This window comes from Zalophus californianus, chromosome 6 (genome assembly GCF_009762305.2).
Source record: "Zalophus californianus isolate mZalCal1 chromosome 6, mZalCal1.pri.v2, whole genome shotgun sequence".
Classification (NCBI taxonomy): Eukaryota; Metazoa; Chordata; class Mammalia; order Carnivora; family Otariidae; genus Zalophus; species Zalophus californianus.
The window spans coordinates 40,013,706-40,027,261 of record NC_045600.1 but is presented as its reverse complement, the minus strand read 5'-3'; the positions used below and the strand labels follow the sequence as shown (position 1 = coordinate 40,027,261).

General features: G+C 39.1%; 1 protein-coding gene across 5 annotated transcripts in view; it reads right to left on the bottom strand.

Annotated features, from left to right (window-relative positions):
- The window catches only part of CCDC175 (coiled-coil domain containing 175), a 72,392-nt gene that overhangs the window by 36,171 nt on the left and 22,665 nt on the right, over positions 1-13,556 (bottom strand). For 3 of the 5 annotated variants that reach the window (XM_035728156.1, XM_035728158.1, XM_035728160.1), the window contains exons 9-11: positions 4,908-5,044; positions 2,582-2,692; positions 257-328 (exon numbers count right to left, since the gene is read on the bottom strand). In XM_035728156.1, coding sequence (XP_035584049.1) covers positions 257-328; positions 2,582-2,692; positions 4,908-5,044 — 320 coding nt within the window. The remainder of the gene's footprint in view (positions 1-256; positions 329-2,581; positions 2,693-4,907; positions 5,045-13,556) is intronic. The other 2 variants (XM_035728157.1, XM_035728159.1) reach the window with 2 other exon arrangements.

Below are 13,556 nucleotides of genomic sequence, written 5' to 3'. Positions count from 1 at the left end.
CTGCACAAATCTTGGCAATTTCACTCTTTGGTGAGTTTACTTGATTGAAATGGAAAACTCTGGGTCTGTTCAATGCCCCAACATCAAACTAACAAACACATCTAGACCTGAGAGAACTCACACAATTCAATTTAGGAAGCTAATTTCCTTGGACCCTAGCAAGCAACAAGTACTCTGATTTCCTCCCTACTTTGGGGCACTGTTCATTAAGATAAACATATACTACTCATAACACAAATGAATTTTTTTTTTTTACCATCTCTGATTTTCTCTTTCCAAGTTATCATTCAGGATTTTTATTTGTTTCTGATAAACGGCTTTTGTTGCTCTGAAAACAAGAAAACGTACATTGGGTTTTGTATTCACGGAAGCTAGTAGAATCTATAAAAGACTTTATACATCCTTCTTATGCACAAGAAGACTACCATCTAATCGGGAGACAAACCAAACCTAGTGAAACAACTAAAGGTAGTGTAGACTCAGAGAAAGATAAAATTATGATTTCGTACAAGTGCAAACTGATTTTGCAAGTATCATGGCGGATACCCAAGGGAAAGGAAGAATAGATTCTGGGGAGGCAGCTGAGGAAGGGTTATTGGAGGTTAATGTTTAACAGAGGGAAGAAGATAGATTCCCAGAATGGAGGTGGAAACCCACCATGAAAAGGGCGTCATCATTTGCAAAGACACGGAAAAGGAGAAGCAAGTGAAGACTCTTCTGACCAACACAGACTTGCTGCAGACAGAGGACATCTAGGGAAGTAATAACGGTGACACAGGATGGGTAAAGGTTAAAAAACCGGTGAGGAACTTTGGATTCTAGACTGAGTCTTGATCTGATGCAACGTGTAATTCAGAAAGCCTATATTGATTTTTGTACTAGGGTTAAGTAGCAATTGAGGATGGAAGATTTTCTTGTGAATCTAGGATGGCTAGAAACATGAAGAGTCTAACACAAGTATTAGAAGCCTTGATTATTTTTATTCTGTTTTTCCTATCAGTGCTTCATATGTAGAGAAGTAAAATGTGACTTTATGTCTTTTGGAAAATAGAAATATTTATAACTGAAACAGAATATGTAACGTTGTGAAACTAGAAATATAACCATGTTCCTGCTTTTTTTCTCTGTCTGAATCATAGTGTGGGCTCTTGATTTCCCACCTCAATAAATCTATTACCCTCCCCTGGAACTGCAAGGTTCTTCACAATGTGCCCCAACCTCATTGATTTTATTTACTTATGTATTTGGTTTAATCCACCGAGGAGTGGAACTAGTTTAAAATAATGGAACAATAATATAAAAATCCTAAGCGGAAACTGATACTGGGTCACACATTTAGCTCTGAGCTTCCTGGTGCCCAGAGCAATGATGGCGTAACAACTGGTTATGGAATCTGCATTATTCATGTGGAAAATAGGACCCCTACTCAACCCAATTCTGTTTTCCTGCTCTTTCACAGGGAAGAGTTCACAGTTTCTCTTCTGAAACCAACATGAGAAATGTTTAAATATGCTGTTTAACAGCCTAAGGACAAGCAACCCACACATCCTGCTGTGTTCTAGATTTCTGTTGGTACAGGTCAAATTCGATCACCACTATCTTAGTTCTATAAGCTAGTTCCTTCACTGCCCTATATTCAAATAACAAAATATATTCAAATTATAAAAACAAAAAATACGCATCCCCTTTGATCCAGTAATTCAACTTTTAGGACCTTATTATAAAGAAATAGTTGTATAGGTGGACAGAGATATACATGTTAAAGTATATCTTTATGTGATGTGAACTTTGAAAAGTGCTTGTATATAGAAAACACAAAAACAAAGTCCACCAGTAGGGTACTGGTTAAATCAAACATAGCATAATCTGTAAAAGGAATATTATACAGTTAAAGAGAGGAATGAGGTCCCATATACATGAATTTTGTCTTCTTCTGAAATAGTTTTAAAATCAGTTAAGTGTTCCCATATCCCTTTCACCAATTTCTCCAAATGTTACCATTTACCGTATTTGTTTTATCATTTTCCCAGACACATTTTTTTCCAGCTTCTTGAGATATAACTGAAACATAATATTGTGTAAGTTACCCAGATGTAAGAGCAATCCAATTTTTGGATGTATAAACACACTCCTATATGGAAAGCATACAGTGACATCTCTGGGGGGAGATGGAGGTTAAGGTAACTTTTAGTCTTCTAAGTTACACATTTCTATATGTGAATTTTAAAATCAGGTGCAACCATTATTTTTTTAATCAGAAAAATTAAAGTGATTTAGAATGGCAGAAATGAACACCATAGGGGGTCGGTGTTGTGATAATGTTCAGGCACATTCTTGTTACTAAACTGCTGATGATTGGTCCATTCTCACATCCAGCAGCTTGTATGGAACTTCGGACCTGCCTATCCTTTCAACAATAGATTCAATGATAGTAACTATTCTAGACTCTAAAACAGAGACAGTGAATTTTATGCCTCCTTTTCTATAGGACATCAGAGGTTATCAGTTCTATTGTTATCATATATTAAAAAATAAAAGCAGAGAAGATGAAGATGAAAAGTTTCCAAGGCAACAAACCTACCGATGAAGATCATGGAGTGTGACAAGTCCTTCTTCCATATTTTTGATGTCTACTTTTCTTTGTGATAGGAAGTTTTCTTTCTGAGTAATAAATGCCAGTTGTTTCTGATTTCTACCATGAAAAACACAGAGTTACCATATGTTGAAGGGTGAAATCATCATTTTTCACTCCTCACCAAGAGGATATAGAATCACAAATAAGAATGTAGAAAGTAGGCTGGAAAGTTCAGCTCATAAACTACTTACCAAACAAATTAGTAAAAATAGAAACAAAATCTTTTTGCTAGTGGTGGCTAAATCTAAACTTATGAAAATCCCCAAGCCATGGAAAGAGCATTAATTGCAATAGTAATCATAAAACCACAAGAATTCTGTAGACTCCATCCCTCCGAGTGGGGACATCTCTTGTAATGCATTTATCAATTCTACCATGTTCTTTTGTGAAAATTGAAGGAGTCAGTCAGACCAACTTTAAATACTGGCTTTATCTCTTTCTAGCAGTGTGACCTCAAAAAGAAAATCTGCCTGTGGATGAGCTTCAGGTTCTCCATTCATAAAATAGGGCCCATAATGCCTATCTCACCAGGTATCAGGATTAAATGAGATGTCAATTGCTCAAGCCAGTGTGTGGCATGGCACCCATGAGGCATTTTATAAAAAGTGGTTATATTTTGCCTCCAATTTGCAGAGAGAATAATGGGAAGTGTACAGTTTTGTTCAATGTCAGTTTTTTCCAGACATTGAGAGGGACATTCCTGTAACAGAAAGTGCTCTGTTTGTAAGTGTCTCATCTTCTTCAAAATGTAAGTGTCCCGTCTTCTTCAAAACTGCTATGGACTGAATTGTGTCCCCCACAAATTCATACGTTGAGGCCCTAATACCCAGCTTGATGGTATTTGAAGATGGGGCTTTTGCAAAGTGATCAGGTCACCTGATTAGACGAGGACATGATGGGGTGGGGGCCCTTGTACCAAGAGACACCAGAGAGCTTATCCTCTCCCTCTCTCTACCATGTAAAAACGTAGTGAGAGGGCAGCCAGGTGCAAGCTAGGAAAAAGGACTCTTCATCAGAACCTGACCACGCAGACACCCTGATCCTGGACACCCAGCCTCTGGAACTGAGAAACCAGTTTCTGTTGTTGAAACCACCCGGTGTATGGTGTTTAGTTATGGCAGCCCCAGCTGAAGACAAAAACCAGTAACAACAGTAAATGTTTTAGTGTTACAATTATTTCTCATCAGCACATTTTATGATTAAAACTGATAACTTAGGATTGATCTGGGGAAAAGTTTTGCCTAAAGAACTACTAACAACAGATTCTCAGTAGGCAACTCAATTGGATTTGATACAATGATCGCAACAACTCTCTGCAGAGCAAATACCACATGGACCACAAACTCAGTTTCACAGAAGTGCACCTGGATGCTGTAATTATGCTTCCCTGTGATCCAACTTCACCTGTAGTGATGATTACTTAGATAATTCATGCTTGCAAGATATTATTCTGTATTCATTAAGAATCTATTGGTGAATGCCCACTATTTTCTAAGCTATATCCAAGGGGATATAGCAGTGAGTAAGGCGGGACAACTACCCTGATCTGGTCAGAGTTCAGCGGGACAGAGAGATCAGTACCCCGCGGATTACAATGCAGTGACTGATGAAAAGGAATGGCATCACAAGGATGTTTCAGAAGGATCATTCTGGTGGAAGGGAGGGCAACAAGTGAAGGGGGGTAAAGCTGACAGTGGGAAGAACTTTTAAGGGACAAGCCAGAGCAAAGAAGTTGAAAGAGGTGACAAGAATGGAGTTGGAGAGGAAAATGGGATATATTGGAGAAATAGCAGGGAGGTAGAATCGACAAGCCTTGGTGCTTGAATGGAGTCCAACAGAGAGTAAAAGATAGGAATTTCCTTGAATAATTTTCCAGTCTCTGGGTTAGGGGATTGTGTCAATGACCAAAGCTTTCTCTGAGATAGGGAATAGAGGTGCAAAGCCAGTTTCTGATGAAGGTGCATCTCACAGTTTCTCTAGACAGTCTCATGGGGTAAAAGCAGGATTTTTTTTTTCAGGAATCTCATTTAGAAGTAAATGTAATGCACATGGTGTTTATGGATTTGATCTGACCCATAGGAGGAAAGCATTACCCTGTATGTATAGAGGCAGATTAGGAGTGTGTTTATTTTGGGGAAATAATATTTCACTGTTGTCAACAGATTTGAAAACTAGGATAAGCTGAAGTGGAGAGTCACCATTTTGTGGCCAGGGAAAGCACCCCATAACTATGGCATGTCGATTCATGTACAGATCGTGGATAGAAACATACTCATTGTAAATTTTCTGTTTCTGCATAAAAAGTTTATCCTCCTCACTTAAGACAATCTTATATTGCCTGGTAAGAGTACTCAATTTCTCCTGTAGGTCTTTGTTCTCTAAACGATTTTTATGTAGTTTCTCAGCCATCTAGGAAAAAAAAAAACAAAGCAATTGAAGTAGAGGACTTGCTTCACATTTCCTTTGAGGGGTGTCAGTCACATGGGCGACTATAGAGCCTGGGTATCTTACCTAGCACACAATGACTATGCCATAAGTATTGAGTGATGTAATTCTATATTAAATATGCAATTATACATCTTGGGACCTCTCCTATAAATTATGATAAAAGTGTAGCAAGGTAGTAAACACTGATGGAAAAACCACAGAGTAATAATTCATATTGAAATAAGAACTGGGATTAATAAACTGAGATCATTCAGCAGGATCCGTACAACCTACACTTAGGAAAAGAAAATATAACATCAACAGAAACTCTGGCTCAAAACCTCTTTGATGAGATACTATGGCTGCCTCTTGTTAAATATTTCTATTCAAGGACAAGAATAGTACTCATTAGTGAACTTTGTACTTAAGATGTCTCTATTGGGTTAGGAGACCTAGATTTCATCTGGTCCCAGGAATTCAGCTGGATAGGGATCAAACCATTCTGAACACCTACGAACTCAACAGGAGATCGAAGAAAAGAATAGCAACAACTCTCTGAACAGAAAAGCGACCACTTTCTGGAAGGTAGGATGTGCGGAGAAGTGAATCTTAGGCGATATTCGTAGGCTAGACGGCGGGGGAGGGGGCCTCCGTCCACCACTTCTGGCAAGTGATAGAGCCACGAGCACAAAATCGGAACTTTTAGAAGTCGGCTCCGCTGAGGGACGTCGCTCCAGTGGCTAAGCAGGGGGTGGAACACTGCCTGGGACAGTGTGGTCTCAGGACCCTCGGGGTCACAGAAAGACCGGGGGAGCCTGAGTGTGGCAGAGCTTCCAGGTATCAGAGCGGGGAAGCCAGCTGCAGAGACGGAGCCAAGGTGCGGGCTCTCAGCTCGGGGTTGCCATAAACTGTGATCGGTGACAGTCGGGCCACTGCTCTTCCAGCAGGGACCCAACAAGCAGCAGATCCGGGGAGACTCCCCTTCCTCCCCGGGGAGGAGCGCGCGGGAGCACACCGCAGGGATCTGCTGGGTTTGGAGACTCCACATGGGGTCAGGTGCCAGAGATAGAAATGCTCAGTCACAGGCCGGGTGAGCACAGAGTGCGGCCGGAGACCAGGGAGATGGGAGTGACTGACTGCTTTTCTCTGGGGCGCACTGAGGAGTGGGGCCCCGAGTTCTCAGCTCCTCCAGGGCGGAGATTGGGAGGCCGCCATTTTCACTCTCATCCTGCAAAGCTGTATGGAAAGCTTGCAGGGAACAAAAACTCCTGAAACAAACCCGAGCAGATTACTTAGCCTGACCCAACAAGGGCAGGGGCAATTCCGCCTCCCGCAAAGACATTTGGGAATCACGGCAACAGGCCCCTCCCCCAGAAGATCAGCAAGAACAGCCAGCCAAGACCAAGTTTACCGATCAATGAGAACGGCAGAACTCCAGCGCTAGGGGAATACTGCACATAGAATCCCTGGCTTTTTTACCATGATTCTTTAGTCTTTCAAAGTTCATTTTTTTAACTGTCTTTTTTTTCCCCCTTTTTCAACCAGCATCTTATCAGTCCCTTTTTTAGAGTCATATTCTATCCCTTCATAGTAGTTACCCTTATTTTTGGCATATATATATATATATATATATATATATATATATAAGTTGTTCTCTCTTTAAAATTTTGAAATACAGTTTCTTCTAATATCAAAATATACTCTAAATCTCTAGTGTATGACTTTGTTCTAGTCTCCTGCCTGATCACATTTCTCTCCCTTTTTTTTAAAACCTTTCTTTTTTCAAACAACTTCTTATCAATTCCTTTTATAAAATTTTTTATAATTTTAATCTTTACATTCATATTCCATCCCTTCATTGTATTAACCCTTATTTTTGTACATATATAAGTTTTTCTTTCTTTAAAATTTTGGGAGGCACTTTCTTCTAAAAGACCAAAATACACCCAAAGTCTAGTGTGTGCCACTGACCTATGCACCAGGCTGATCATATTTGATCAGATTCTGTTTTTTTGTTTTGTTTTGTTCTGTTTTTGTTTTTATCTTTTTCTTTTTTCTTTCTTTCCCTTTCTTTTCCCCCAGTTTCAGGTCTTTTCTGATTTGTTTAGAGTATATTTTCTGGGGACGTTGTTACCCTGTTAGCATTTTGTTCTCTCATTCATCTATTTTCCTCTGGACAAAATGACAAGACAGAAAAAATCACCTCAACAAAAAGAACAAGAGGCAGTACCAACTGCCAGGGACCTACTCAATATAGACATTAGTATGATGTTGGAACTAGAGTTCAGAGTGATGATTTTAAAGATACTAGCTGGGCTTGAAAAAAGCATGGAAGTTATTAGAGAAATCCTTTCTGGAGAAATAAAAGAACTAAAATCTAACCAAGTCAAAATCAAAAAGGCTATTAATGAGGTGTAATAAAAAATGGGGGTGCTAACTGCCAGGATAAATGAGGCAGAAGAGAGAATCAGTGATATAGAAGACCCAATGATGGAAAATAAAGAAGCTGAGAAAAAGAAAGATAAACAACTACTGGATCACGAGGGCAGAATTCGAGAGATTAGCGATACCATAAATGAAACATTAGAATAATTGGGATCCCAGAAGAAGAAGAAAGAGAGGGGCCGAAGGTATACTAGAGCAAATTATAGCAGAGAACTTCCCTAATTTGGGGAAGGAAACAGGCATCAAAATCCAGGAGGCTCAGAGAACCTCTCTCAAAATCAATAAAAATAGGTCAACACCCCGACATCTAATAGTAAAACTTACGAGTCTCAGAGACAAAGAGGAAATCCTGAAAGCAGCTCGGGAGAAGAGATATGTAACCTACAATGGTAGAAACATTAGATTGGCAACAGACCTATCCATAGAGACCTGGCAGGCCAGAAAGGACTGGCATGATATATTCAGAGCACTAAATGAGAAAAATATGCAGCCAAGAATACTTTATCCAGCTAGACTGTCATTGAAAATAAAAAGAGAGATAAAAAGCTTCCAGGACAAACAAAAACTAAAGGAATTTGCAAACACAAAACCAGCCCTACAAGAAATATGGAAAGGGGTCCTCTAAGCAAAAACAGAGCCTAAAAGCAACATAGACCAGAAAGGAACACAGACAATATACAGTAATAGTCACCTTAAAGGCAATACAATGGCACTAAATTCATATCTTTCAGTAGTTACCCTGAATGTAAATGGACTAAATGCCCCAATCAAAAGACACAGGCTATCAGATTGGATTAAAAAACAAGACCCATCGATATGCTGTCTGCAAGAGACTCATTTTAGACCCAAAGACACCCCCAGATTGAAAGTGAGGGAGTGGAAAACCATTTACCATGTTAATGGACAGCAAAAGAAAGCTGGGGTGGCAATCCTTATATCAGACAAATTAGATTTTAAACCAAAGACTGTAATAAGAGATGAGGAAGGACACTATATCCTACTTAAAGCGTCTATCCAACAAGAAGATCTAACAATTGTAAATATCTATGCCCCTAACGTGGGAGCAGCCAATTATATAAGCCAATTAATAACAAAAGCAAAGAAACACATCGACAACAATACAATAATAGTGGGGGACTTTAACACCCCCCTCACGAAATGGACAGATCATCTAAGCAAAAGATCAACAAGGAAATAAAGACTTTAAATGATACACTGGACCAAATGGACTTCACAGATATATTCAGAACATTCCATCCCAAAGCAACAGAATACACATTCTTCTCTAGTGCCCCTGGAACACTCTCCAGAATAGATCACATCCTAGGTCACAAATCAGGTCTCAACCGGTACGAAAAGATTGGGATTATTCCCTGCATATTTTCAGACCACAATGCTGTGAAACTAGAACTCAACCACAAGAGGAAAGTCGGAAAGAACTCAAATACATGGAGGCTAAAGAGCATCCTACTAAAGAATGAATGGGTAACCAGGAAATTAAAGAATTAAAAAAATTCATGGAAACCAATGAAAATGAAAACACAACTGTTCAAAATCTTTGGGATACAGAAAGTATATAGCAATACAAATCTTTCTCAAGAAACAAGAAAGGTCTCAAATACACAACCTAACCCTACACCTAAAGGAGCTGGAGAAAGAACAGCAAATAAAGCTTAAACCCAGGAGCAGAAGAGAAATAATAAAGATCAGAGCAGAAATCAATGAAATAGAAACCAAAAGAACAGTAGAACAGATCAATGAAACTAGGAGCTGGCTCTTTGAAAGAATTAACAAAATTGATAAACCCCTGGCCAGACTTATCAAAAAGAAAAGAGAAATGACCCAAATCAACAAAATCATGAATGCAAGAGGAGAGATCACAACCAACACCAAAGAAATACAAACAATTATAAGAACATATTATAAGCAACTCTATGCCAGCAAATTAGATAACCTGGAAGAAATGGATGCATTCCTAGAGATGTATCAACTACCAAAACTGAACCAGGAAGAAATAGGAAACCTGAACAGACCTATAACCACTAAGGAAATTGAAGCAGTCATCAAAAATCTCCCAACAAACAAAAGCCCAGGGCCAGATGGCTTCCCAGGGGAATTCTATCAAACATTTAAAGAAGAATTAATACCTATTCTTTTGAAACTGTTCCAAAAAATAGAAATGGAAGGAAAACTTCCAAACTCATTTTATGAGGCCACCATTACCTTGATCCCAAAACCAAAGACCCCATCAAAAAGGAGAATTACAGACCAATATCCCTGATGAACATGGATGCCAAAATTCTCACCAAAATACTAGCCAATAGGATCCAACAGTACATTAAAAGGATTATTCACCACAACCAAGTGGGATTTATCCCTGGGCTGCAAGGTTGGTTCAACATCTGCAAATCAGTCAACATGATACAATACATTAACAAAAGAAAGAACAAGAATCATATGATCCTCTCAATAGATGCAGAAAAAGCATTTGACAAAGTACAGCATCCTTTCTTGATCAAAACTCTTCAGAGTATAGGGATGGAGGGTACGTACCTCAATATCATAAAAGCCATCTATGAAAAACCCACAGCGAATATCATTCTCAATGGGGAAAAACTAAGAGCTTTCCCCCTAAGGTCAGGAACGTGGCAGGGATGTCCACTCTCACCACTGCTATTCAACATAGTATTAGAAGTCCTAGCCACAGCAATCAGACAACAAAAAGAAATAAAAGGCATCCGAATTGGCAAAGAAGAAGTCAAACTCTCACTCTTTGCAGATGATATGACACTTTATGTGGAAAACCCAAAAGAATCTACCCCAAAACTGCTAGAACTCATACAGGAATTCAGTAAAGTGGCAGGATATAAAATCAATGCACAGAAATCAGTGGCATTCCTATACACCAACAACAAGACAGAAGAAAGAGAAATTAAGGAGTCGATCCCATTTACAATTGCACCCAAAATCATAAGATACCTATGAATAAATCTAACCAAAGAGGCAAAGAAACTGTACTCAGAAAACTATAAAATACTCATGAAAGAAATTGAGGAAGACACAAAGAAATGGAAAAATGTTCCATGCTTATGGATTGGAAGAAGAAATATTGTGATGATGTCAATGCTACCTAGAGCGATCTACACATTCAGTGCAATCGCCATCAAAATACCATCCACTTTTTTCAAAGAAATGGAACAAATAATAGTAAAATTTGTATGGAACCAGAAAAGACCCCGAATAGCCAGAAGAATGTTGAAAAAGAAAAGCAAAGCTGGCGGCATCACAATTCCGGACTTCCCGCTCTATTACAAAGCTGTCATCATCAAGACAGTATGGTACTGGCACAAAAACAGACACATAGATCAATGGAACAGAATCGAGAGCCCAGAAATGGACCCTCAACTCTATGGTCAACTAATCTTTGACAAAGCAGGAAAGAATGTCCAATGGAAAAAAGTCTCTTCAACAAATGGTGTTGGGAAAATTGGACAGCCACATGCAGAAGAACGAAACTGGACCATTTCCTGACACCACACACAAAAATAGACTCAAAATGGTTGAAAGCCCTAAATATGAGACAGGAGTCCATCAAAATCCTAAAGGAGAACACAGGCAGCAACCTCTTCAACCTCAGCTGCAGCAACTTCTTCCTAGAAACATCACCAAAGGCAAGGGAAGCAAGGGCAAAAATGAACTATTGGGACATCCTCAAGATAAAAAAGCCTTTGCACAGCAAAGGAAACAGTCAACAAAACCAAAAGACAACCGACAGAATGGGAGAAGATATTTGCAAATGACATATCAGATAAAGGGCTAGTATCCAAAATCTATAAAGAACTTCTTAAACTCAACACCCAAAGAACAAATGATCCAATCAAGAAGTGGGCAGAAGACATGAACAGACATTTTTCCGAAGAAGACATCCAAATGGCCAACAGACACATGAAAAAGTGCTCAACATCGCTCGGCATCAGGGAAATCCAAATCAAAACCTCGATGAGATACCACCTCCCACCAGTCAGAATGGCTAAAATTAACAAGTCAGGAAACGACAGATGTTGGCGGGGATGTGGAGAAAGGGGAACCCTCCTACACTGTTGGTGGGAATGCAAGCTGGTACAGCCACTCTGGAAAACAGTGTGGAGGTTCCTCAAAAAGTTGAAAATAGACCTACCATACGATCCAGCAATTGCACTACTGGGTATTTACCCCAAAGATACAAATGTAGGGATCTGAAGGGGTACGTGCACCCTGATGTTTATAGCAGCAATGTCCACAACAGCCAAACTGTGGAAAGAGTCAAGATGTCCATTGACAGATGAATGGATAAAGAAGAAGTGGTACATATATACAATGGAATATTATGCAGCCATCAAAAGGAATGAAATCTTGCCATTTGCAACGACATGGATGGAACTGGAGGGTGTGATGCTGAGTGAAATAAGGCAGTTAGAGAAAGACATGTATCATATGACCTCACTGATATGAGGAATTCTTAATCTCAGGAAACAAACTGAGGGTTGCTGGAGTGGTGGGGCATAGGAGGGATGGGGTGGCTGGGTGATAGACATTGGGGAGGGTATGTGCTATGGTGAGCGCTGTGAATTGTGCAAGACTGTTGAATCACAGACCTGTACCTCTGAAACAAATAATACAATATATGTTTAAAAAAAAAAAAGAAGAAGAAGATAGCAGGAGGGGAAGAATGAAGGGGGGGATATCGGAGGGGGAGATGAACCATGAGAGACAATGGACTCTGAAAAACAAACTGAGGGTTCTAGAGGGGAGAGGGGTGGGGGGATGGGTTAGCGTGGTGGTGGGTATTAAAGAGGGCACGTTCTGCATGGGGCACTAGGTGTTATACACAAACAATGAATCATGGAACACTACATCAAAAACTAATGATGTAATATATGGTGATTAACATAACAATAAAAAATTAAAAAAAAAAAAGAAAAAAAAAAAATAAATTGCTTCAAGTGAGGTAAAAAGTCAGGTTTAGTACGAGTGATGGGCTGAGTAGTTCAAAATAACTTCTTGGCTGAGGACTGCTAAAATAGCTGGATAAAAAAAAATCCTAGAAGTGCTGAAGAACTAACAAGATAATGAGGAATTCTACAAGAAACTGAGAATCCAGAGTAGTAAATCACTCTGAGGACATTTACTGATATGGAAGAAACCACTTGGAAATGGGAATTTATCTCTCTTACTTGACAAGGGGGCAAAAATCAACACTTAGAGCTCATCCAGGTGTTGAGTCTGAGAAACCTTCCACCACTTTAGTCTGGGATCCCAAAAAGCTTCACACTCTGGAGAAGGGTAAGTTGGAAGTTAACAAGCCATGGTCCAGCCTGATTTTGATCACCAGGGAATCTCAAGGTGCATTAAAGTGGTTTGGGATGGGTAATACCCCAGCCGTCTGATGGAAATGAATGAAAGTCTGCTTCTGAGGAAGATACAATCGTCCTAAGCTTCAAATTGTTTCTACATTTGTTTTTCGAATACAATGTCTGATGTACAGTTTTTTACTAGGAACAGAAGGAAATAAGACAGCATGAACAAAAATTGGCAGAAACAACAGATTGCAGAAACAAATTCTATAAAAACATCTGATAGTGAATGGAATTAGACACTGAGCATATAAATACTGTGCTTACTGTAATCGAAGAAATATTAGAAATACTTGAAAATTACAGCAAGGAATTAGAAACTGAAGAATGACAAAGTAGATTTGAAAATTACCAACTAAAAAATGCAATAGCCAAAATTAAGAGCGCAAATAAGGCCATTCTGCCCAGAATACAGCAGGGGGAGACAAAAGGTAGAAAACACAGGAGAGAGGGTAAACTACAGAGAGGAAATGTATATTAGTACAAATAATTGTACAAACACACACACACACACAATGTACATACATATAATCAGTCTCAGAAGAAGAAGAGAATGAAATATGTGAACAGATAATGATTAAGAATTTTGCAGAACTTATAAAATATAGCAATTCATGAATTTAAGAAGCCCAATGAATCCCACACAGGAGAAATAA